This window comes from Bacillus rossius, assembly GCF_032445375.1.
Source record: "Bacillus rossius redtenbacheri isolate Brsri chromosome 9 unlocalized genomic scaffold, Brsri_v3 Brsri_v3_scf9_2, whole genome shotgun sequence".
Taxonomy (NCBI): domain Eukaryota; kingdom Metazoa; phylum Arthropoda; class Insecta; order Phasmatodea; family Bacillidae; genus Bacillus; species Bacillus rossius.
In genome coordinates this window covers 19,557,608-19,585,389 of record NW_026962013.1, presented here as the reverse complement: position 1 = coordinate 19,585,389, position 27,782 = coordinate 19,557,608, and the positions used below count along the sequence as shown (strand labels likewise).

General features: G+C 39.0%; 1 protein-coding gene across 4 annotated transcripts in view; it reads left to right on the top strand.

Moving 5' to 3' along the window:
- The first annotated feature begins 2,871 nt into the window (after positions 1–2,871).
- LOC134543157 (RUN and FYVE domain-containing protein 2) overlaps positions 2,872–27,782 on the top strand; it is a 56,932-nt gene continuing 32,021 nt past the window's right edge. For 2 of the 4 annotated variants that reach the window (XM_063388022.1, XM_063388021.1), the window contains exons 1-6: positions 2,883–3,086; positions 10,410–10,588; positions 11,345–11,454; positions 14,423–14,630; positions 15,106–15,269; positions 17,235–17,526. In XM_063388022.1, coding sequence (XP_063244092.1) covers positions 2,888–3,086; positions 10,410–10,588; positions 11,345–11,454; positions 14,423–14,630; positions 15,106–15,269; positions 17,235–17,526 — 1,152 coding nt within the window. In that variant the 5' untranslated portion in view covers positions 2,883–2,887. Of the gene's footprint in view, positions 3,087–8,626; positions 9,416–10,409; positions 10,589–11,344; positions 11,455–14,422; positions 14,631–15,105; positions 15,270–17,234; positions 17,527–27,782 lie in introns of those variants that run through there. The other 2 variants (XM_063388020.1, XM_063388023.1) reach the window with 2 other exon arrangements.

The following is a 27,782-nucleotide window of genomic DNA, read 5'->3' as shown; positions in this document are numbered from 1 at the left end:
CAGCATACGGCACGGACCGACTCCTGCCACCAAGGACTTTTGGATAATCGCCGAGTGCATAGGCACCAGCAACAACGACGTAAAGACTTGTAATTAATTTAATAGCGAACTGCGGTCCACACAGGTGGACCCGGGTATCGTCGTTTTGCAATTTTCGGGATTGGCCGCCTCCAATCGACCTCCCCCTCAAACTGGACTGGCATGAGGATTTAAGTTTAGTGACGGCGCGTCAGAGCGCCCAGTGTCAATTTAGTGTAATATTCGTAGGGTAATCCAATGTGCATCGTGTTGACGCCGTCCCCGCTGCCTGTCCTGAAATTTGGTTAATTAAATTTATATAAAGTGAATTTAATCTCAAGGGCGGGGTTCCTGGCCTCGTGGCTGCAGGCAGGGACGCGTCGACAAAGGGCCCCCGGGCTGTTATGGCCTCCCAGGACGCCGTATTAGTGAAATACACACGTAAATTTAAGTGTTTTATTCCGGTAGCACACGTTACAGAACGTTACACGAGGCACTGGCACGTGACTGGCCGTATCGTCGTCAACCTTCACTCCGCCTACACGGCCCTCGAATGGCGGCACTGATTACGTCTTACGGCGTTCCGAGGACTACTCCACCGAGGGGTGCAGGCTATCCTGAGCTACGGTGATAACGGTTCGTGGCGCGGCAAGTCTGGTGCATAACACGTGGTAGTTCGTAATGCATTTACTACCTGGAACTGTTACTGTCTAGGCGAATTAACAATTAATACTAACTTATACATGGACATGATGACGACATACACTAATCTGAAACACGGTAATTAACACTGAACAGTTATTAGTACGTCCCAGACTCGAAGTGGGGACGGTCTCCAGACTTCTAATGATCACGTGATGCGAGACTGGTTCTCGTAGTGGCGTGGGCCACGTTTAAACTGGGAACGGGCGCGACGGGACCCGACGTGGTCTCTCGTTCACGTCCGTGGCACGTCCCAGGGATTGAAGCGTTCGTAAGTTCAGTTATGCATTTGGCGCAATGCCGCCCTGCGTGGGCAAAGTTCTAATTCCCAGTGGGGAGGTTTTATAGCGTGAGGCGCAGGCGCCTCGGCGGGCCGCCTAAAAACACAGAATTACGTATTGCGCTGAAAAACCCGTGGTTGGGTTGCACACTTTATCTAAGGACCACACGACATGTCGTACGGCCGGTTAGGGCCAACCGGGGAGCTGTAGAAAGTGGTTTCGGAGATAATTACCTATTGATGCTAAACGTGGAAACTGGCGCGAAAACTGGATGCTCCCCGTGCGCGGGGCTGCCGGCCCTGGTGAGTGCTGGATGGCGACTGACGCCTCTCCCTGGCAACCGGGCCAGGGAGGGGAGGAAACGCGCGGGAAAAACGACAGAGCGCGGGAAGGCGATGCCGGCCAGTTTTGTGACGGAAATAATTTACAGTATCATTAATTGATTAAAGACAATTTTTATGCTTATTAGAATTGTTAGTTTCTGTTTGTTAAATAATTTGCATGTGCACTGAATACCTGTTGCGCATCGCCACACCCGGCCGGGCGCTTCGAGCATTTAGATGGCCGTGACTAACGTCACGCCGTTCGGGGCGCTGCACTAAGACACACGCGCGGGCTTGTTCGTCGCACTAGCACTGGCTCAGGTGTTGAGGACACCTAGCGGCCTGTGCTTTCAGAGGGAGCACCGACGGCGACGTCAGTGTAACTGTAAACTGCAAGTGTTTCTGTTCGATCAAATTAAATGTCCACTCCGCACACTCCGTGCGCGACATGTATACGACAGTGTAAAACCGAATCCGTGTATGTAATTGTGTGAAATTCCCTAACCCAGTCAGGAATCAGCGTGTTATGCTGTGCAGGGCCCGTAAAGTGTCAATAGCCAGGGATCCCTCCAACCACTACCACCACCAGCAGTCCTAGCGGGCCACGCAGGGGCATTCGCACCCAACGACCCAACTCTTGGTTAGACACAGAGCTAGCCTGGCGTCCTCCCGGATACACTTTCATTAAAAAACCAGCCTTCCTGCTAGGAACCACGCCGGACCTCGAACATGAGAACCCGGACGACATCATTTATTATTATATAACTTACCTCTATTAAGCTCTCTCATCATTTATAGTACAATATCAGGTATTTCAATAGCAGCTTCATCTTCAGATTAATCTTCGTTTCAATTCAAATTTCTCACTATGTCTTTGATTGATTGATTAATACAATCTTTCTTAAGTCCTTTCCTATTCTCACACCTAGCATCTTTCCCTCAATCCCATTCCACTCCCTCCCCGTTCTCACCAGAAATACTTGCCTTCCTCGTTCCATTCTTTTCCACTCTCTCTCAATTTTACACCCCTTTGTTTAACCTGTCTCCCAACGTCCCGCAGCCCCCTCGGCATTGTCACATAAAAAAAACTTCACCAATCTCACTACTTTCCTCTTTCTGTGTAGTGTGTCCCACCCCAGCTCTTCTATCATCACTGATGGCCTATGCGTCACACGCTCTCACCCTTCTGCAGCGTTTTCTTCGCTTTTTAAGAATTATCAACTCTTTATGGCCGACCTCCGTAGCGTAGTCGGATGCACACCGGCTTACGGTGCGAGGGGTTCTGGGTTCGAGTCCCGGGTAAGGCATGGATGTTTATTTACAGTAAGAGATATGATTGCTACGAAATGATAAAGATTGGAATGATTTAGTTCTGGTTGTGGGCGAAAGCCGTTAACCATTCAAACTATAAAAAAAAAAAAAAAATCAACTCTTTATGACCCCAGGTCAACTTGCTCCTCTTTCAACCAAAGGAGCACGAGTGACCGCGAGTAAAACAAACGTTATATGACCATGGTCTTTACTGTAGCGTGGATAATCTTTGGTGTAGTGTAGTGTGTAAACATGGCGTCTGTCAGCAGTGAAGATTTTACAATATCTCCATCAGATATAAAATCTGTTACCGAATCCTTAAATTCTTCGGACAATAAAAGTGTTTCCAGATCACCATCAACTACTTCAGTTAGTAGAGATGTCAGTTGGCCCACTTATTTTGTTTCCAGAGAACCTCGAAGAGCAGTTATTACTAGACAGGTTGTAAAAAGTAAGTAATTTGTCGCGTATTTACGTTTTTTAATGTGTGTATTCATAAATTTATCACAGCCAACCAATGAAAACTAACTTACTAAAATTGTGACATTTTAATTACAAATTCTTCCCTTTTGTTTTGAGCATTCTGTGTTTATAGGTTATGACACTTAGTGCTAAAGTTACAGTAAATTTATGTCGGGTGTACACGAAAATTGTGAAAAATCAATCATTTACACCAGTAAAAGGAAATAAATTGACAGCAAAACTGCTGTCAAGGTGGTTTTAACTCCTCTCCTCTGAATTTAAATTCTGCGTTCATTCCTGAGATTTGTTGGCGACAAATAGAATAAACGGTTTCGGCTCTTGTAGATTTCTAGTTTAGTGGCTTGGCGCTTTATTAAAACCCCGTTTCCATAGATAAAAACTCAACAGACATTACAAGAATCAATAATAGGTCAGTAATAATTTACACTGCAAGATGTTAAAGAACTCTGTAAAATACTGACGTCGCGGCTTTTTCGGTAATTGATAATAAAATTCCGAAAATATTTTTTTAAAGCACTGGTTACTCTTCTGTATATACAGTAAGTCCTCTATTTACGTCGTACCGATTTACGTCGTACCGATTTACGTCGTTTCGGATTAACGTCGCTAATGTTTGAGTACTCATGTTTCAATTTAAGTTGTCGCCGATTCACAATAACGTCGTTTACAATGACCGTAAATCTTTATTTTAACCAAAACACCGTATATAATTCGTTTATAATTCTTTGTTTCCTTCAGTAGTTAATTTATGCTATGTAGCGTAAGCTACACGTTCACTGCCTTATCTTATCATACATCATGAGGGACGCTTCCTGCTCTCCGCTGCTCTCCGCGCGGTGATGCAATACTACCAGCCCGCCCGCTCTGCCACCCACGTATCTCGCATGTAGAAGTGTTATCTACTTCCCGCAACGACACAGAATTTTCTCCTACCCCTTCCGGCCGACCTTGGGCCGTGGCCGGCCGGTGGCATGAAACATGGCTCATTTTGCGTCGTTTCTATTTATGTCGCGGTTTTCAGGAACGTAACCCCGACGTAAACCAAGGACTTACTGTACCTGGAAAACAGTGTTGATAAATTCCTACTGGTTTTCCAGAAATTGCTGTTTATAGCGTACATTACAAATCCTGTGCATTGACGCAGCCACCATTTTCTGCTTTCCCGTGTGGGTCTTTGTGCTTTTTGAAAACTTTAGTCAAATTGTGAGTGGTCGATTAGATTAGGTTAGCCACATTTAAAATACTTTAAAATATTGTGGGCGTTTTGTTAGGTTATTATAGCTACATTAAAAATATTTGTAATGGTTGCTTAGGAATTACAAACCATTCACACAATTTCCCAGGATTTTTAATGTAGCTTGACTTCTCTCTAATTTCTCAATTATTTAAGTCTATGAAAGACATTATGGACATCTTTTATGCACTTTTAATCCACGTCAAAGTTGCTCGTGCAAGCTGGGAACTTTGGTAACCTTTGGTGAACCTCGAAGCTGTTTGGGCCTCAGAATGGATTTGTGTGAACTGGATGCTACCCTTTGTTGCAATTTCTAAACAACAATTAAAAATATTTTACAGTATTTTAAGCAACCTAACCAACAATTCTCATGATGTAACAAATTTGTATAATTGATAGTGAACATGCACAAGTGCAGCTTTGGAATGGAATGTTGTGAATGTTAGGTTCGCCGATCCTGTGTTTCTGCATATGTCAACGTTTAAAAAAAGATGGTAATGGCTGCATCGGTGCACAGGTATCGTAATGTATAATGTATAAACTGTGATTTCACAGAAACCGGTAGGAATATAAAGATGCTGTTTTCAGTGTAAATACAGGAACGTTGCTAGTTTTTTTTTAAAAAGTATTTTTAGAATTTTATTTTTAATTTCCGGAAAACCTGCGACATATGATTATCACCCTTAAAATAGTGTTTTTGAGCAGTACATATGTTCCTTAATTTTTCCTAAGAAGTGTTTTTTGAAATTCATATAGCTTCTGAAATACTTGGTAATTCGAACGTATGTGGATTCTAGAAAAATCAAGCTTTAAAATCTCTCTATAGGCAATGACAAATTTTATAAAAATGGTAATCTTAGAATAAGCAGCTCGTATACACACATATATACATACATTATAAAGTAGTTTTTAGGCTTGTCAGCAGCATTTAAAATAAGGTTATATCATGCAAAAGGTGTAAGTTAATCTACAGCAAAAAGTTAAAAAATTTTAAAATAATATTTTTATTTAATTTGAAACTTAATTATATGACATATTCCTGGTGCTCTCATTTTATCTTGGAAATACTATTTATAAATTTTCCTGAATGTGGTAATCTGCAATAAATAAGAGTGTTGAACAAATTTTGTTTGATTTGCTATTTTTGTACACATACCTGTAAGTAACTCAATTCTGTAGAATATTTTTTCTGTTACAATAGTTATGTTATAAATATTTGATAATTATTTTGTAACTATTATTTCTAAATAGTTTATAGTGAATGAATTAAGATTAACCACTGACACAACCATTTATGGAAAATTATCTAGAAAATTACCCACTCACCTACATTTTGGCAGCCATTTGGGTTTTTTAAGCGTGAACAAATTTATGTTGTCCATATTGACAATAAAAATAATATATTATTGAGATAGTTATTTTAATATGATTTTGTCATTCCAGTGACCTGAAAATATAAATTTTTAGTTCTCTGCATTTAAATTTATAGGAATGACTTAGCAAGGTAGTGTATAAATAAAGTTATAAACAAGGAATACGTTTCAACACTAGCCAGCCAGTATTGTAATATAGCAATATTGTTCAGGGTTTTCTCTGACATGGAAAATCTGGTAAACAGGGAAAACTCAGGGATTTGAGTAGGTGTCTTCAAAACCTGGAAGACACTGGGAAATTTGCAAAATGTTAATTACCAAACTGGATTAGTAATATTCTAATACTGGTTTGTCTAATGTCTTAAAACCAGCCTGTACTTAAATCACAAGTTATGTGAAGTTATAAACCCATTTCTTATCATCCTGATGTGAAGCACAATCAAATGTCGATAGTCATTCGCCTGGTCACAACCAGTAGTATGTTGATTCAAAGTTTGATCAAATATAGGTAGTAGTTTTATATCACAGACTAGTGGTGTTTGTTGTATATAAATGATGGGAATGTTAACAGTGCAAACTGTGTGTGGGGAGCAGATTTCATGCTCAATTTTACATGTTACATGTGGTTGAAACGTGTTTTGGTAAGTATTACAGTGTAATATATTAAAATGCTATCTGTAAAAATCAATTAATGAGACTGGGGGGAAAAAAATGTTTACTTGGCCAGGGGAAACAGGGAACACTCAGGGAAATACTTTAGAGTAAGAGTATGGGACCCTGATGGTTTTTTTTACACATGTAGCTTGCAGATGCCACAACCAAGGATGAATGTCTCTGCTTGTTTGAAAATGAATCCAAGTGTGCCAGAGGGAGAGTGAAAGTGAGCACCATCTTGAATTTGGACGCAGACTTACGGCTTGGTCTCAAACGCTACTAGTTTATTTCATTTCTATTAACTCTGGGATTTTTCCTGTAAATTTGTTTTGATAGTCTATCTTATCTATCCCTTGAATTTGTTCTTGGGAGAACACATTTTCTCACCAGACATTTACTATCCCTTATTTTCAAGCTGTAAACGGTCATGCATGTGATTGTAATGGTGAAAATTTGTGTGACATTTTACCACTCTTACGTAATATTTAGTAATTATCTGTTGAGAAAATGTACAGTATACAATAGCACTCTCATGGTAAAATTACAGGAAAAAAGTCTTCAAATAATATTATTGACAAGAAATTTAAATATCCATCATGGGGTGTGAGACAATCTCTTTAAGGCTGTCTGCCATTATTTGTTGACCTTCGGTATTTTACAAGAATCAGAAATGTTGATGCCAACATTTCTTTAAAGGACGAGTCACTCTTATTCTTACGTGGGTCCTTGTGCCCTTTCAAGATTAGGTGCTGCACTTTATAGGTTCAAATGTGAAAATAATAGTTTTTAATGACTCGTTATAATTTTAAAGTTGTTTTAATGTTTTTCTGAAGACATGTAGGTATATACATTGTAAATTGCTTATAAGTGTATTGTGAAAAGCTTTTAAAACACCAACAAATGACTCTTAAAAAGTTATTTTCTTATAAGGCACACTTAAGTAGTGTTGCTGTAGAAAGAATTCGGATAGCTATTCAAAGGTAGCTAACTAGTTTAATACAGCCTTGATTTTATATTTCTCTGTAGTTAGCAGTGTGTTTTTTGGGGCATGCAGAGGAAAGTGCCTAATATATGTTACAATACTAATTAGATTCATCCATGATGGCACACTTTCTCTTTGGTACCAAGTTTTAAAAGAAAAATCAAAACGTTCATGTATGGAGCAAATGTTACATCTGTATAATTTTGAACTTTTACACTATATAGCCTACAGTGAATTTATTTTTATCATTTAAAAATGAAATGATATTTGCTCCTATATAATTTTATATAAAAATGGCTCATTTCCAAATAACACCATAACTTCCGCAGAAGGGCCTTGAATCATATCCTTGATTCCATATTTATCTCTATAACTTTCATATTATTCACTCAAGAGATCAGAATTTGTCAGACCACTCAGATAAATTTTAAACTCTAGGAGTACGGTTTTGGCTAGGTGTTCTCAATGACTTAAAAGCACGTGGTTGTGATTAAAAGTTTTGTGTACTAATAATAACAACCAGTGAGTTATTCCATTGAAACTGGCCAGCGAAAGAGTGCTCTAAAATATTGAAAAGCACACATGCATGTAAACTGTACCATCTGTACCATCCATATATTTTACACGGTTCTTATGAAATATTGTTAAGCAAGCCTTTTAGTTACGTCATTTTAACGGGAATACCGAAGTAAAATTAGTATTTCTTCTAAAATTATATATAATACAAATTTAAAATGAACTACTCAACGTCAAGAAACAGATAAGAGTTACTGTTTGAAAAAATTTGGCAATCAAAAATCATCAAATGTCTGAATCCATCCAGAAAAATCAAATAAAGCTGTACAATCTGCACCGGAGTATAAAATGTGTAGAACCAAAGAATGCCAAATTTATTTAAGAGCACATCCCACACTGCATTATACCATGCTACAAATTTTGTAAAAAAAAATTTTATTTTTTTATTTTTTCCCCCCAATTTCATGTATGCCTTTCAAAAGTGTTTGTTAAGTTAGTTCAGCTTTGTAAGTATATTATGAGTCTTAATTTTTAATTTTTGTTAAGAGTTAATAAGCGTGTAATTGTGTTAATCCAATCAACTGTGGTTGAATATATTTTTGAAAATACATTCAATTTCATGATAAAAAAATATTCTGTTTTATATATTCAGTAGGAGGAAAAGTTTTTCATTATGTTTTGATTACATATATCCTAACAATACTGTTTGATTCCTTTAAAGGGAGCATATTTGAATGTGAGGAAAACAACATTTTTGTGTTTGTATTCATGCGGGCGGGTGACAGTGTGTAGTAACCTTGTTTGTCTTGATGTTATGGGAAATGCTGCGTAACCATCCTTCCCCAACATTCCACTTCCCTGCCTTCTCCCCTCTGCCCCCCTCCTTCCTCCCCCTCCCTTGCCCTTCCCCTCCCCCGCGTGGTTGTATTGATTACCAGGCCGCGGCCGACACAGTGGAGCCTCCTGGTGGGGAGGCGCTGAAGGAAATCAATAAACCGCCTCACCCTGCTCCACTACTCCATTGCAGCCGTGAAAGTGTGGAATGAGAGTTTGTTCCCTACATTCTCTTTTCAAGGATTAGCTTGATCTTTGACAGTGTTTTTTTAGTGCATAAACACATTTCACTACGCTTTGTGTTGAGAGCTAGCTGATTTTATGCTCAATTTCAAACTGTTTCATCATCATTCTTCATAAATGTAAAAATATATTTTTTTTTTATTAAAAGTTTTTTTTTCCCGATGAAGTGGCTTAAGTGCAGTTTCGGCTGTGTCGGGCAAGATATAATTTGCGAAATGGGTTGAATTTTTCCTTCATCTGGCTGTTGCCTGTGCGTAGACAGTTGAGTGCGTGTTTTGCCACGGGGATAATGATCGACCAAGACATGGCGGGTGCACAAGACACCATCTACTTGTGTAACTTCCGCGTTTCCGTCGACGGGGAGTGGCTCTGCCTGAAAGAGCTTCAAGATGTCGAGTTCAGCATGCCCGATACGTCGCAGCCATCGACGCCTTCTCCTGATGATCCGATACCGCTCATCGGTATGGCTGCCTCGGTGGTGTTAAGTTTGTGGGGAATTATGTTTACTTTGTTGTAACAATCGCGATGTTGGCATTCATTATAAACTTGAAAGCATATTGTTTCATGATTTAAAACTTATTCTGGACATGATGCCATTGCTACACTATGTGTCAAAGAAAACCTGAAAAATGGTCAAACAAAAGATGAACATTGGCTGATTTTGGCTTAGTTTTCTGTTTGTGTTTGTGTATTCATCTTCTGTTTGTCCGTTCTTCAGGTTTTTCTTTGACACAGTGTAAAGTAGCAGTGGCATATATGTCCAACATAATGCTTCAAATCAATTATCCCCTTTGCAAGACTTTCAAAAGACATGTTGTTTCATTATAATTATAGTTTTGATTCTATTTTTCCATATCACTGGTGAACACAAATTTTAATGTTAGGTTTGTTTTTTTAATCTTTAAATGTAGTTTTTTGAGGTGCAGATTTTGGTTCAGAATGCAAACAAAGCGAAAAATTACATAAAAATATAACTTCTACCTAAAAATAATGTAAATATTTGGTTACAATCACTGTAATCAATAAACAATACTTTTTGATTCAATGTATTTTCTGGTGATACTGTTAATGTATTGGATTTATTTAGTTTGCTTATCCATTCAAATGTAGTTGGTTTAGAATGTTTCTCAATACTGCATTATATGTACTTATAGCCCAGTATTACTTAGCCATACGTACCCTCTGTCTTCCACACTAACTTTTCACACAGTCTTACATTTTAATTTTTTTTTTCATTAACTGGTTATTTTTAGTTTTGAAAAATATTTTTGAATATTAGCATTAAAAAATATGAACTTGGAAATTTCTAACAATTTCTCTTGCATTTACTGGGAAATGGAAATGTTTGAATGAGAGTGATTTAAATTTTTATTTTTTTTATTTTTAAGTATATCACTTAGCTTTATAATAACAGGTAACAGTATTCTGTTATTTCATCCTGTCTTTTTTTTTCAGCTCGTGACCCAATGATGATAGAGAGAAGCAATCTAGTCAACATATCGAAGCTGATCGTGAAGGAACTGATAGAGACCTCGCTCAAGTACGGTCGAATGCTCGATACAGATCACATGCCCTTGCAGCATTTCTTCATTGTACTGGAACATGTACTAAGACATGGGCTCAAACCAAAGAAGGTATTATTATGTTGTAAATTAGCGGGACAAATTTTTTTTTAGCTCTTTAGTTTCCGTTCTGTGATATCACTAAAAAAAAAGTATTTTGTATTCATAGTTTTTCTCAGAAATGCTACGGACATTCGGATGAAATAGTGGCACTGAATCTCTTAAGGCTCTGAATCATACGCTCAAATTTAAGTCTACTTTAGATGATATTCAATCCATTGCTGAATTGTTCTCATTACCAGTAGCAGTAAATTATAACGAGGAATGTCGGTTGTTGGAGTAAAATAATGATTAGTACCTGACGACGACACCAAATATCGCAGGGTGGGTAAATAAAATAAATCAAACTATAAATTTAAATGAATAAAATTTGTCAGTTTTAGTGAGTAGCTTTAAGTTTTTTCTTGGGGGAACAACACTAAGTATTTCTACACTAGCTAGAGGTATTTACTCCACAAATGTTAAAAAAAAAATTTACTTCATTCCAGTATTTTTTTAAATAAATATAATTTAGCATTACTGAGAAAAATATTCGCAGTTCAATTTGACTTTGCAAATATTTTAAAAATTCAATTTGATATTTGTTTCGTATCATAAAACTATATTTGCACTGACTTGTAAGCACAGTAAACCTGTTACTTTAAGTAATACCCCCTGTTTAAGGGTATGATTTGCAATAAAAAGTAAATGTCTTAAAAGGGCTTCGCTGTCATATTTTCTTGGAAATTTCTATATTGTATGTATATGTTTTTCTATGTTACAATTCAGGGTTTACTTGGACCAAAGAAAGAACTGTGGGACATCCTGCAGGTGGTTGAAAAATATACCATGGACGCTCAGGATATCACCTCTAGTGTGCGAGATCTTCCAACTGTCAGGTGTGTAGAGAACTTTCACAGCTTAGTGTTCGTCGCAGTAAAGAAATATTGATTCAGTATCTCCAAAATTGTTGAATATTTTTTCTTTTTTTACATTTGTTTGTCGTGTGCACCTGACACCAACACTCGTAGTATCCTTGGGTTTACTAAGGCAGTTACGGCGTACCGCTGTGACAATGGGTCAAAGGGCTGTGAGGTCACTGATCGGTCCCCCTCGTTAACTCCCTGCCCTAGCGGCTACCTCAGCCGAAGGGACAGTGTGTTCGTGGCTTTCAACCAGAATGAGTGCGTGCAGCAGTCTGCGAGGCTCAATTGTGTATTGTGCAGTTGACAGGATCCTGGGGAGGGAAGGGGGCCTACACCCTGGATACCCTTGCCTGGCAACGACCTAGCTGCCTCCGCCACTGCGCTGGGGACATGACCCTGAGGACCATTACAATCTTGTGTTTGCCGCTGGCTACCTTTCAATACGTTAGCTGGCATCCTTTCTGAGTAACCCCAACCACCATCAGCCACCCCGGTCATTCCGTCACCCCTGTGTCCCATCTTCGTTAAAGCAGTTTCACCACGAACGTATAAGATTTGAAGCTAAACTTAAGAACACTTAGGCATGCTTTAATAATGAATAGCATTTCACCAGCTATTTAACCTGAAGTTAAGATTGGTAAGCAGAGCGTAACTTTAAATGCCCTAATTTGTAATTTCAGACATTTATCTTCTTACCCTAAGTTTATCAGACAGCAAAATGGCCACACAGTCTTGTCACATGATATTTGACAACATAAACAATAGGCTACACATAATCATCAAACTTAAAGCAAGAAAAAATTAAATAAATATAACTGAAATGATAAAAATTTTAAAGCGTATTTTGAACTGAATAAAGATTGTACTAAAGGAAAGTAAAAATCAGCTTGTGTTTCAATCAAACAAATGTTGCATACATATTTTTTATCATTAAATATTTTCACATATATGTTTATGCAGTTGTTATGAATTAAGTTCATTCATATTTAAATAAATTTTCTGTTTTGATAAAGTTATATATATTTAACCATTCACATTTTTTGATGTGGCTATCCTTATTCCTTTTCTTTTATTTGAAAACAAATCAGAACCCTTATAGACAAACTTTTGTTTTACTTCTTGCTATCACTTTAAATTTTTCACTTAACCCTCGCTACATCATAATATATTTGATATTTGACTTTTCACTTAACCCTCGCTACATGATAATATATTTGATATTTGACTAATTTGCTGATAATTTATCAATTTTCCTTTTTAAATATACCACAAAGATTAAGAGACTACTTGGACATTTTCATGAGTGATGCATTTCATACATAGAAAAGTTTTTTAATTTGAGTAAAGAGTTACATGTTTAATTAATAACGTGATTTTACAAATAAACTTAAGCAAGAAATTTGAAGGCAATGATAGAATTATAGTTCAATATTACTGTATCAATTATATAAAAATTTTACAAGCACATTTAAACACATAGTTAAGACATTTTAATAATTTTCTTAAAAAGCTAGGTCCATGATTTCGTCTAATACAAATAATCTAGCCTAAAATTAACATGGGAATTAAAAAAAGTTATTTGTAAAATTAAATATTTATGAAAGAAGTAAAATAAAGCTAATTCCAATTATTGTTAGAACATTTTATTATTTTGGAAAATTAATAAATACACTAGTGGAAGGTTATTGAATTATATTTGTTTACAAACATAACTTGGTATAACCCCAAAATAAAATTAAAAATTAAAAAAAAAAATTACTATTGTCTTGTAATTGTGTTTCAAATGAACATCAACAAAGTTAAGCAATGTGTAACTACACAAGATTAGTGGAATACAAGAAATATCTGGTGAAATGAAAACCTTTAAGCCAACCTTAAAATCATGGGGTAACTTTAAGGAAGAGATGGGTATGAAAGTTTTATTTCTGCTGATTTCTATTAAAATTTTGTTGAAGATGTCATAAGATACGTACAAAAAAATGCTAAAAAAAATTTAAATAACATATCACCCTTTTTTTGTTTAAATTGTATTTATTTTGCATATTTTCGAGAAAATTTCACTGAGAAAACTTTTGGTGCTTTTTTTTTTTTTTTAAATAGAAAACTACCTAAAAATCTGAGTAAGCCTTAAACTATGTCACAGCATAGTGTTTTTTACTTTGTTGTTGATAAATATTTATAAAAATTTATGTATTTTGTTTATATGGATGCTTCAAATTACAACTTTTTGTTTTTCAAGACTGGTTTTTTAGGTAGGTACCAAATTTACATGTTATTTTCAGTTTGGCTAAAATCCATCAATATTTCTAGATTATAAAACTGCTGACAGTCATGTAAATCAGGTGACTAGAAGGAAGCATTGGTGATAAACACTGTCTTCGTGGTTTTGCCATAAATACGGCTCTGGTGAATGTTGCGATCCAAGGAACACCAATAAACCATGCGTAGCAGATCCCGTTTTCGAAGAAGATGACGAACCATCTCCGACACTTTGCTCCACAGCAGATATATTGGTTACCAGGAGCACACAGATAACTGGAAACAATATTGGTTTTCAATGTTCTTTATCTGTTGGTTGCTATGTGCAAGCGTGTGTGTTCGGGCATTTCTTACAGCACGAATAGACACGCATCACTACTTTGCTGTTTATGTGTCGACATACCTTCAGTGACCTCGTTAGTCCTTATTTGACTTTGTTGTATGTATTTTGCCCTCTAAAAATCCCTGACTATTGGTGGGTATTTAACAGATATGAATAAATAGTTCAGCTTAACACAAAATGTTTTAAATATCATTTCTATGTATACTAAATTAATTTTTTTTATAACTGTTAAAACTCTATTGATATGTGACTATCGGGCATGGCCATAGTCCTGATCTTGGTCTCAAGTGGCTGTAGCCAACTCAGCGTCAGTGGTGAGGTTTGGTAACGCCCTTCCAGCACCCACATGGGCCGTGCTCGGGCCTGGCTGAGGCTGGCCCTCATGCAGAAGAGGCTCGGGGACTACCTCAAGATCCTCATCGACCACCGAGACGACCTGCTGAGCGAGTATTTCGAGCCCGACGCCCTCATGATGAGCGAGGAGGCCATCGTCATAGTGGGCCTTCTCGTCGGGCTGAACGTCATCGACTGCAATCTCTGTGTGAAGGTTGGTGTTCGCGGTAATCTCTCCAGGGGGCAGCGGGGGGCTGTTTGATGTGGAGTGAAGGTTGGTGTTCACGGTAATCTCTCCAGGGGGCAGTGGGAGCACAGGAATAACAAATTTATGTAGGTACAGCGTAAAACAAATCGCGTAAATTGCTGGCAGGTTGTAGGTGTGTTATGATCAAAGGGACCAAAATGAAGTTGTGCAAATAAGGGAAAACATGAAAAGCAGTAATGTGAAATCAGGGCTCTACTGTATGTCTAAAATAAGCACGTGAATGAAATTATGGTATGGATGCCAAGTTTTGTATTAGAGCAAATTAAATTGTTTTTAATGTCGGTACTAGTTTTTCAAATAAATACCAATGTTTAAGCTCTAATTATTACTGCTGAATGAATGATTCTTTTGGTGGTTTATGGTATTTTAATGAAGATTCTCGTTGAATACATTGAGAGACCTTGCCTTTTTTTTTTTGCAGGAAGAGGACTTGGATTGTCAGCAGGGAGTAATAGACTTTTCATTGTACTTGAGATCAAGCAATTATTGCAGTGAGAATTCCTCTGAAGAAGACCTTGATCAAGAGCACATGACAACAGTCCTGGATCAGAAGAATTATATTGAGGAGCTTAACAGGCACCTTAAGTATGTATCTTGTGTGCTTATTTACTAGTAATAAAAGTATTGTGTTAGAGTGCTGTTTATTATCACATACACTCTAGTTATTTCGGCTACTAATGTAGTGAACATTTTACCAGTTAGTTCTCAGCTACTGAAATAAAATAAAATTTGAGTATGTACGAAAATTTTTCTAGTTGAGTGGGGAAATATCCTTTATGTGGTCAAGTCTCAGTCAGATGTGCAGATTTTCTGGGATTCAGTTCTTTGATGTTATAACTTTTTTGGTTCAACATGATTGGCAGAAAACGGGATGTTGTATGACTTTCATGTGAACATGCCAAGAAGTAAATAACTAATGTAATAAAAAAAATTTGGTTTAAACAAAAAAAAACTTTTTTTTTTATTTCCAGTCCTGAGTCAGGAAAGTATTCTAAAATAAACAGTAATGACTCTGGAAATCACTAAACTTTTAATTTCCACCAGCCTTTATCCAACTGTCTCACTTAAGTTTATAGCTGCAGGTTATATATAAATATTATGATACTGTCCATGTAAATTATATGTGGAAGTTATCTAGGAAACGTTTTTAGTTTTTTAATGTAAAATTGGCACGTTCCTGTAAATTCGATGTCTATTTCATATCATGTTTAATTTTGGCTAATACGTAAATATAAATATAAATAATATATAATATTTTTTCTAATTTGTAAATACAAAAAACTTGTACTAAAACGGTATGAAGAAAGTCCTGAAATTGGTTCATAAAGTATTTGTGAATACTCTGTACCAAGGTCAGCTCCAGGAAGCCTTTTCAAGACGGGCTATCGAACAAAGAAAGGGCAGTTGCAAAACATGACATTAAATAAGTGAAATTGGTCTTGGAATATTTACAAATTTTGGTCTCAGATACTGAAACTTGAATGTTTCATTATTATGATTGACGAAATGAAAGATTAACACATGAATTTAAGTATTTAAGCAAAGCTATATATACCCTCCAAACATTATTCGAGCTTGGGAGGGATTATCTCCAGAGACAAGATTTTATGGTTTTATTGTTAGTTCAATTTCGTTTTTAAAACAGGAGATCCTGGTGTTAATGTTTTTATTTTTATAAATACTGTTTTTGTAATACTTACTCCACCAAAATAGTATATTTGTTAGCTGCATTTTTACGATAAACGAATTGTAATAAATAGGTCTGAAACAGATACATTCAGAACAATAAAAATAAAGTAGTGAGCATGTGTGGTTTAAAAGTTATTCAATAAGAGGTGCACAATAAAACAAAATTAAATTATTTCTTCTGATATTTGCTCTTCGGTACAACTTTTGACCTGAAATAATGACATTACTTGGATTTAAAACATTGAAATATTACTTCTTTTTCTTTTTTTGTGATTTAAGTTAATTTTTTGTTAAATACTGCTTAATTTCATGATAGAACTTTCATTTTAGTGCTATTATCAGGTGCGCAACAACTAAATTTCCAAAGGGGGGGGGGGGGAGCAATATACCTATTTATAAAGAATCATCGATCCCTCCTATTCAAGTGGGGGGTCCGGGGGTCCTCCCCCGGGAAAATTTGTATTTCAAGGTGGTAAATTGTGCTATTTAAGCAGTTTTATTATCTAAAAATTGATTACACAGCACTTTCTTTGTCCCCGTTTGCCCCCACTTCAAGGTTTCATAGGGGGAGGGGGGGGGGGCAAAATACCCTTGCCCCGCCCCCCCTGTTGTTGCGCCCCTGGCTATTATGGTGTATTAACTTGCATTTAATGTTACGCAGTGTATTGACACGCTTTTCAGTGTTATTTTGGTTTTATTGCAATTCACCATATAATCTTGTCCCTAGCTGTAACCCCTACTTCTCCTCTGGACCCGCACTTGCTCTGTACTATGAAATTACCCTGTTTATTAATTGTGTGATATTTTGGTGGTTTTTGCTGTGTAAGAGTATTGCAGCGCGGGAACATTTGAACTCGGTAGTGCCACAGTGACCAACCTGCAGTCGAGGGTGGAGGCTCTGACGACGACCAACGCCCTGATGAAGGAGGACCTGGCCATCGCCAAGAACAGCATCCTGGCGCTGGGCCAGGAGAACGCTGCCCTCAAGACGGGGCGGGGCCCGGACGCCGACGCGGAGCGGGCGGACGAGGGCGGGGGGCATGCCGACGGGAGAGGGGAGCCGAGGGCCCCCTCCGGGGCGGAGGAGCTGAGGCGCCAGCTGGAGGACGAGAAGCGGCAGCGGCAGGAGACCGAGAAAGAGCTGGACCTGCAGGTGCGTACTCGGAAGCAGCGGTGGGGTCAAATCCCAGGGAGTACGTCGCGATGAACACCTCGAATGTGAATCAAGGTTTCGAGGGTCAAAAATAAAATAATGTGCAAAATATGAAAAAATATTAATTGTTGTGTTTAAAAATTCTACTCTTGAAATAGTTGTTTTACAAACTAAAGTTTCCAGTACAAATACATATTGTAATTTTATTTATATACCGTATTTACTCGCACATAGGTCGCCATCGCATATAGGTCGCGCCCATAATTTGAGGTCTTGAATTTGGTATTTCAGATTCCCCCTATATAGGTCGCACCGGTAATTCATTACACATACGCATTGCACCACAGTAAAATATCTTTAAAAAAAGGGCTGCAAATTGTTGGAAATTTACCGTCAATGGCGCACCGTGCGCGGAGAAAGGTCATTGTACTCGATCAGCTGTTGTTACGGCGCGGCGTAGCCGCCGGCTGGCTCTCTCTGTTCTCTGAGTTGCGCATGCGCAGTATAACTCACTCAACGCTCCGCTCAGACTCGTGTCCTTCCAATAGATGCGAGCTTAGCGGAAAAAAATATAAGCTCCACCTCCCGTGTACCAGTTTTGTCCAGTTATAATACCAGTTTATTGGTATACGCACCAGTTTTCTCGCTGCCGTGACATGTTCAAGTTTACGTTCATCTTGATGTCTTGATACCAATAATTAATTAATTACGATCCCCAGAAATAAATTGTTAGTTTAAAAAAATGTGTCAACTGTACAATACTTCCGAAATTATAAAATACGTATAAAACAGTTACCAAGACTCCGCTCATTTTATCTTGTGAAGTTTATCTCGTACCAGTATTTCGGCTAAGTTGTGACATAAATACAGTATCAGAACTTAACAATCAGCCACGTTTATACATTCGTGAGTTTACGTTTTTCCCTCGTGTATTTTAGATTGTCTCCTGCTATAATTACTCGGACTTTTACATGCTTTGGCTTAAATTTTTACATGTTTAGAAATAAAAGCAACTTTTCATGTTATAAAATATGTATATTTTGCGATTTAAAATGTTCATTGCCGACTATAAACGTTACATTTTTCACGATGTTTTTAGGCCTACTAGCTAATCTTATCTACTCTTAAAGTACCCACGGTATTTTCTGGTTGTTTATGGTTGTTATGTGACGTAAATAGCAGGATGGATTCGATTTTTGAGACGTAATTCGCGTGAAAGTATTGTATTGAACTAAATGGGAACTAAATGGGACCTGAAGAATATAGTGCAAATAACGGGAAAACGTAAATAATGGTAACTTAATTAAGGGGTTTCGCTGTATGTGTACATTGTAAATAAATTTGCCTATACCTATATAAACTTCTTTTTCGCATTTTAAAGCAAAATACTGCAAAAAAAAAATTCCTCTAAAATTTTTAAAAAATTTTCTTCACATATAGGTTGCACTTCATTTTATGCCCATCAAATCTGCTAAAATTGCAGCGACCTATATGCGAGTAAATACAGTAATTACATGTGTACTGCAACATGTTTGTTTTGACAGTTTAATTATTTATTATTATTTACGATTTATTTTATTTTTGTTTGCTCTATGTATAATATCATTTATTTTCAGAAACGGCAATATTTGGTTATGTATGTCTATGGAAAAGTGATTCTTTGGATTTTTACCGGACTATTTGAACGAGGTATTGTTGATACCCCTCTAAGGACTAATGGACTTGAAAACTGTAAACGGTAAAATTAACGCCGTAATTTTATTATGTAAATTATTAATTTTAATATTTATGTATTTGAATTTTAAGTGAAATTTTGTTATCCGCGCAATTGTTGCGTTCGGAGTTTACGTTTTCGGTAAGAAATTAGGTAACTGAAACGGTCCTTTTGGCCAATCACGGGCCACCATTTAAAAGTGAGTCTTACTGGTTATTTTGAGGAAACTAGTAAGAAAGAGAGTTCTACAATGGCCAGCTGAATGAGCGGCAACTTCGTGACGTCGGCGAATTTAAATCCTGAAAATTAGCTATCTAGCATCAGGCATCCCGGATAGTGGATGATAATTATGAACCATTAGGGAGTTCAGAACATTTAAATAGGATTTATCTAAAAAGATAAATATCATAGGAGTGATTAACGTGAGTAATAAAAGTGCCCAGATTTTTTGTGCCCTAATCTTATGCACGAATCACGAAACTCCCGTTTTTACGTCACATCGTCGCCGAAACTTATTATAAACATTGATTTCATGAATTAAATTGACTTTATAGAGGATTTAAATAATACTTGGACATAAATTTTACGAATTTACACATTAATTAACAGACTCAGTGGTCCTATAGATGAGAGGCTCTGAGCTCTGCCGATGATTTTGAACCTATCTAGCCGAGGTAAATTGATTTAAGTTCCCTAAAAAAAAAAACATTAATTAAAAACTGTGTAGTGTCAACGAACCCGAATTAAGACTTTTGAAAATATTTAAATGTGCGCAACATAACTCCTGGTAATTGAACTTTTATTGAATTACTATGATGTCACCGTTAAGTTAGGTTGTTGTTTTGGATATGAATAATAATTAAATATATTAATAAGATTGAAATCTTTTAAATCGTTTTTACATTGGAAATAAAATAATTCTATATTTAATATTCACAGTGTTGTGTTGTGTTATTTGTAATTCCACCTACTCCAGTGTGTATTTATGTATGTTCCATATCAATCAAATAACACCTAACTGTGACTTACCTTATGTCAACATTACCAGTGAAGAGTCACACAATTTAAGAAATCTAATTTATTACACAGTTTTATTCAGCCCAACGTTTAAGTGTGTGTGTGGAGCCTACTAAGCAGCACGAAAGTAGCTCTACATATTTAATTGGCTACCCTAGCGGGGCCTAAACAACTAAGAAGGTTCCCGCACATATTTATTTGGCACTCCAAGTGGGGCCTATTTATTACAAAACTTAGCTTCAAAAGTTCCCCCACATATTTATTTGGAGCCCATACGGTGGGGCCGATTTTGAGGTTAAGGGACACCTCAACAATTTTTTTGTGTAAATTCTGTACCATCCGAGTACTGTGTGCAAGTGCACTATTTGTGTAACGCATTATTTTTTTCAATTACTTCCTTGCACACCACTATGGCCGACGAACAAAACAAATACTTTCTTAGAGAAAGATCACGAAGTGTAGGGGAGGAGTATGCTACTGCACAAACCTCAAGCAGTGAGTCGAATCCTTCATCATCTGCAGGGAATTCGCCTGTAGTCACCTGTGAGGAAAGGTTAGGGCGGCTCACATCTCCCCTAATCATGGAGCAGGAAAACATAAATGACACTGTCCTACACACAATTGCACCCCAGGATAGCACTCCTACTCCACCACCAGTGACACTAGAGTCACTGATGCAGATCTTGCTGCAGACAAATGCTCAGATGAAGCAGAACGACTCTAAATTGGAAAAAAACAACACCGTTCTCACTGAAAAACTAGAGCAAAACAACACTGCTCTCACTGAAAAACTAGAGCAAAATAACATCAATCTCACGGCTGAGTTGAGGGCTGGATTGGAACAGACCAATGCTGCCATGGAACAGAACAATGCCAGCCTAAGGAATCTCGAGCACAGCATCGAGGTTAGACTCTTGCAACAACATGAGGAGATTCAGCAGATAGCCGAACAGGTCTCCCAATACAACAGCAGGGTAGATGGGTTGGAATCCCACGTCACGTCCCTGAGGAACATGATGGCCAACGAGCATCGAGGACAGGCCAACGCCAGGGAAGAGGTGCGTGAGCACATCCAGCACCTGGAGAGTAGGCTTGGTGACATCGAGGTGGCCACAGCTACGCTGAGGGACAGGTTTGAAAATCTATCTGTCCAACCGAGCCCTACAGCTGCATCAGCTGGTAGTATAGGCCAGGCCCAGGCAAGCGAGTGCCATGGACCTACTGTTCCAACACTGCCCACCACAAGCAAGCAACAGGGCGGCACCGAGTGCTACACTGAGCACCTGCCCCAGGAACCGTCACGTGTCACCCCCATCACTCATCGGCCAAGTAGCAGGACGTTTGTAAACACGTCGAGTATGGACCCTGCTACTCTGATCCACCACCCGGCCAAGCATTGGGCAGAGGCCATGCCCACGTTTTCAGGAAGGGTTACCGAGAACCCTATACGGTTCTTGAAGCGCTTTGAGGAATATGCGGCCACGTTCAATCTCAGCGAGGCTGAGGTACTAAAATGCCTCAACAGTGCGTTGAAAGGGCAGGCTTTCTACTGGTGGGAAATGCTGAGTGCAACCACCAGTAGCTACAATCACTTCCAGGCCATGTTCCGCCAGCAGTATTGGAGTCTGCGCATTCAGAGCAATCTGCGTGCCCAGCTCCATACTGAGAGGTATGACCCCAGGAAGGGCACAACGCTGGAAGCCCACCTCTCAACAATGTTTGAGAAAACTAGATACCTCGACTTGCCCATGACGGACGAGGAGTTCGTAGCGGCAATACTCACTCAGTTGCCGCTGCGCTACCAAAAGCAGTTGTCCGGCCTGACGTACCGAGACGTCACAGAGTTCAGAGAGAGGCTCCTGAACTACGACAAGCTGGAGAAAATGGACAGGACGCCAGCACCCAAGGAGGACCACGAGAGGGTACCCCAGCAGAACCGCCAGCCACCCCTGAATAACTATTGGCAAAACAGGGACAACAAGCCAAGGGACAACCGTCAGGCAGCTGTCCACACTATGACGTGGCAACCCAAGGGCAGAGAGCAAAGCTCATATGGCCGGTACGCTATGAGCCAACGCAAAGGCCCCTACAACAAGAGGAAGACCTGGTGGTCAAATACGAGGAACTATCATAGCGACGAAGAGATGTACCAGCGCAAGAGGAAGGACGACCGCAACGACAACCGCCGCCGCTCCTACTCGCCTGAAGTACGGCCTCCCAGGGAGTCCCGTGACCGACGCCCAAGATCCTCGTCTGAAGACGAGAGAGAGTACGCGAGGAAGTACCGCAAGACGGAGGAACCTCGATACCAGGGCCGGCACGAAGAAACCCGAATGCCACCCCACCATTATTCCCCCCAGACGACAGAGAATCATGGCGGCCAAGCCCATAATAGCCAGTTCTCTGGAAACAAGCAACGCTACCAGAACGCGACATTTCCACCACCATTCCAGGCGCAGCATCCAGGACATCAAGCTGCATACTACCAGAGAGGGGAAGTGAACCCGGTAGCAGCCGAGTTCAAGGCTGCAGTGTCCAGCGTCGCAGGACCAAGTAATTGGAACCACAACGAACAACAACAACGTGTTCCAGGTGGACGTGCCAACCAGGGCACGTTAAACTAGAACGGGTTTCAGTTGGATCGCCCCGAACAGAAACCCACTATTCAGGCTCAGGGGTACATAACGACAAAACTCCAATTTACAGCTGCATCAGCTACGATAAATTTATATGCACTGTTATGCTAAGAGAAAGTGAAAGGGACTTTCTCTATAATGAAAATGATGAAAATAGGGTTCATCAAGTTTGTACAGTTTGTCCACATGTGACATTAAAAATTGAAGAATGCAACGTGGATGCATTAATTGACAGTGGCGCTGAAGTCACGTGTATCAGTGAGGAGTTGGTGAACTACCTCGAGCATCAGGGCATCATACTACCCAAGATACCAGCACCAGCACTCAAGATAATTGGAGTGACATCAAGGGCAAGCCCTATTGTAAACAGACAGGTACTGATAACAGTACACGGCCTAGGCAGACCGAAAGACATGACTGCACTAGTTGTGAAAGGCCTAGCAAAACCGCTAATAATAGGCACCGACTTTCTATCACAATTTGGTGTAGTGATAGATTTTAAACTATGTAAAATTCATTCAAATGACTGTGAAACTCCAGTCACACTCACAGGCAAGTGGCATGTGAGGGAAAGTTTTGTGGGAATATTGTACAGTGAACCTATGCACAGGCACATATACAATGCACAAGCAAGTGAGCAACTTCAGGCATCACTTGAAGACATAAGACAGTCACTACAGGAGGTGAAGAGTGTATCACCCAGTCAGCTGCAACAACTGTTTGGTGTACTGGCCAATTTTCAGTCAGTATTTTCTGACAAGCCAGGCAGAAACAGATTCTACCAAGCGAAAATTAAAATAAATTAGGAGGCACCGTACCACCGCAAATGCTATCCCATTCCGGTGAAGTACGTTCAGGAAGCCACAGCCTACCTACAACTTATGATTGATTGGAATGTAATCAGGAGAGAAGCAAGCCCCTATGCTAACCCCATAGTTTGTGTGAGTAAACGAGACGGGACAGTAAGACTGTGTCTCGATGCTAGGGAGCTCAACAAAATTACAGTCAAGGACAGGGAAAGTCCTATACAAACGGCAGAAATTTTAAGATTGTATCAAGGTGTGAAGTATCTCACAACCATGGATCTGTCGTCAGGCTATTGGCAGATACCATTAGAGCCTAATTCCTGCCAATATACATCATTTCTGTTCAGGAATCAACAGTATGTATTTACAGTTATGCCATTTGGACTGTGTAACGCAGTGGCTGACTTTACGAGATGTCTAGACGCAACCTTAGGACCCGAGTGTCAGGGATTTGCAAGAGCGTATGTCGATGACATATTAATAACATCATCAAATTTTGAAGAGCACATGCAGCATGTTGCCACTGTATTGCACAAACTGCAAGAGGCAGGCATGACTGTGAAAATTAGAAAATCTGTATTCTGCAGGGAGGAATTACCCTTTCTAGGACACATCCTCACACCTGAAGGCATTAAGACAGCCCCAGACAAGCTGCAGAACATTCAGGAGTTTCCTACACCGAGGAACGTGAAACAGCTGAGAGCGTTTCTTGGAGTAATTGGTTTTTACAGGATATACTCCAACCAAGTTGCACAGTGTGCAGTTCCGCTGTTCAGCCTATTGAAGAAGGGTCAGGCATGGATGTGGAGTGAAGAGCACGAGCAAGCCTTCCTCAGCCTGAAAAACTTGTTCCTGACTGAACACGTCATCTACCATCCAACCCAAGGGAAGGAATTTCTGTTATACACAGATGCCTCTGACACAGCCCTAGGATGTAAGCTTGCACAGGAGGAAAATGGAGTTGAAAAGACTGTAGCAATGGCTAGTCGTACTCTCAACAAAGCGGAGAGAAATTACACTGTTACAGAGCGAGAGGCTCTGGCCATCATATGGGCACTCCAGAAGTACAGGGATCTGCTACTTGGAGAAACAGTGAAATTGTTAACAGATCACCAGGCGTTAACATGCCTTAAGGCAGGCAAGTTATTTGGTAGCCGCCTTCCGAGATGGTTTTTGCTACTGCAGGAATATGATATTCATATACATCATATCAAGGGATCTGCCAACACCACTGCAGATTACCTAAGTCGCCTGCATGAACTACAAGAAAGTTCACCATCTACATCAAAACGACAGAAGGAATTTCTAGTGGCACCAGCATCCACAGAAATATTTAAAATCAATCCTAAACTCCGAGATATCCTGAAGGATATAAAATGTAAACAACAAGCAGATGAGTACTGCAAAAACACTATCGACCAGCTGCAGAAGCAGTCAGCTGATAATAAAATTCACCAACATTTCTGTTTATCAGCAGAAAATGTTTTGTTTGCCCAGTCAAGGAAGAGAGGCATTTTCGAAGATCACTGGAAACCAGTGATACCAGCTGATTTGAGGCAACCAATCACCTGGGAACTACATGTAGCCTTGGGACATGTAGGGAGCAAGAAGCTCATTGAAGCATTAAAGAGGCAAGTGTATTGGCCTAACATGTCACGCTATGTAAGTAAGGTCACAAGTGCCTGTGACCTATGTCAGAAGGTGAAACCACCTGGACAACACCTGCATGGAGAGTTGCAGCCCATCATTCCAACAGCACCATTGGAATTATTATCAGTTGATTTATTTGGCCCCCTACCACAGTCAAAGGGAGGTGTTAAGTATGTTTTTGTGATGCAAGATGTTTTCACAAAATTCACCAAATTATATGCAATTGTGAACCCAACTGCAAAAGCAGTTATGCAAAAATTAAAAACTTTCGTTGAAGAAATTGGTTTACCTAAAGTGGTATTGTCAGACAGAGGTACCCAGTTTACCAGTGATTTGTGGCAAACAGGAGTCAGGAAATTAGGTGCAATACCTACAACCATCAGTGTACGGCATCCACAAAGTAACCCTGTGGAAAGACTCATGAAGTCAATAGGGAGTCTTTTACGTACGCTATGCCATAACTCGCAGCAATCATGGCGAGATAAGTTGCCATATGTAGAGTGCGTTATTAACCATACTGTACATGGTTCTATTGGAGTTACCCCTGGAGAAGCCATGAGCCTGAATAGATCGGTGGCGATCAACCCGAAATATTTACCCCGATGTGAACACACCCCTAATGAAGAGGAAAAACTACCTACAGGAGAAGAGGTAGAAGCTCTAGTGAAGAGGAAGTTGACAGCAGAAGCTGACATCAGACGCAAGAGGAAACCAGCATCAAAATTAGCAAAATTTAAAATTGGAGACCAGGTACTGAAGAAAACAACTCCGGTAAGCAAGGCCTGGGAACATGTAACCAAGAAATTGTTTTTGTTATTTGAAGGTCCTTATGTCATCACAGACATAGTACAAGAGAATTGCTATGCACTAGCAGAGCCAGCAACAGGCCGACCAGTAGGCCGTTATAATATAACGCAGTTAAGGGAATACAAGAGCCCTACTACTATGTAAGCAGTACCGACCTAAGCTGCGAATGCCTCGTGATGGTACAAGGTGTAGTACCATAAACAGCTGAGAGCAGTCTAAGTGTAAGTTTCAGACCAAGGATCTGAACTGTACAGAGGAGTAAGTGTATGTCACTGTGATTATGTGATCTAGTACGCCATGTGAGGCGTAGTGCAGCCACTGTAATTTGTAATGTTAAGCGGAGGTGTAATTCCCGCTTGTTTCTGTGTAAAGGTGAAGTAAAATGCCACCTATGCAGATATTTACCCTGTGGTTATACGGAAGTGTAATTCCCGCTATATTGCTGTATTTGAGGTGAAGTGAAATGCCACCCATACAGATGTTATTGTAGCCTGTGAAGCTACCTGTGTACAATGTGTATTGTATTTATGTATCAGTTGGCTTGCACAATTCCTCGTATGAGTATGAACTCAAATGTCACTAAGACATATATATACAACATTAGACTAGCCTATACCTATGTGAAGCTGTATGTACTGTGTACTAACAAACGAGAAGAAATTAAGCTTATTTAGTGTCGATGTAACTAGGTGGTATGATACCCCATCCTGCTGTGTAGACATATATAAACACTGGCATGCAAAGCATCTCTAAAAGCACATAACCCTTTGCAACTACAAGCAGAGTAATATTATGCAGGTTACCTTGATTTAATGATGATGCTGAGTAATCCAATAGGCGTCGTTATGTTGATGATGAAAAATAGAAAATCACTAAATTTTCTAATATTTATAGAAGAACTCACTAAGATTTTAAAACTTCACTATTTTATTACCATTTCTGGGATGAATTTAGGGAAAAGAATGATCTTTAGGATTGCATTCTACCCAGAATGCAGGTTAGAAAAGTATGCACTCATTTCGCATACAAATCCAATCAGATTTAGCTGAAATATTTAGTTTATTAAACTTTGGATGTCAAGGCATTGATATTTTATGAAATGAAAACACTGAAATTTGAAATCGATGATTTTTAAGAATTTATTGGGAGAAGCCCCTATACGAGAAAATTACGTCGTCTCAACACTATTCACTCGCATCACTGTCATAGTTGCTTGAATAGTATTCTTCGAATGATGTGAAGAATAGCGAAGAATGTGGATCTGAAAAACTCAGGATCTAAGCCCTTTGTCACGAGAAGTGAAGATACTCCGGCAAACAAGTGTCCACAAGCAACTTCGCCTAACAGAAGTTATAAAATTGAAGAAGCAAGAAAATTTTCTTAAAAAGAAATGAAAAAGATATTGAACATGTGATACCCTATGTTGAAAGCTATCCTGATACAGCATGTTTGTGAAACAGCTGATTTGTAAAAGGAACCTTAGCTACACTGAAGCCAGGAGCCTCAGTAGATTACAAGACTCATGTGTTACTGATAGTAACCAAGATGAGATGAAATGTGAACATTATTCAACCCAGCGAGACCGCTACGGGATGAAAACACAGTAATGGAAGATGAGAGGAGGAA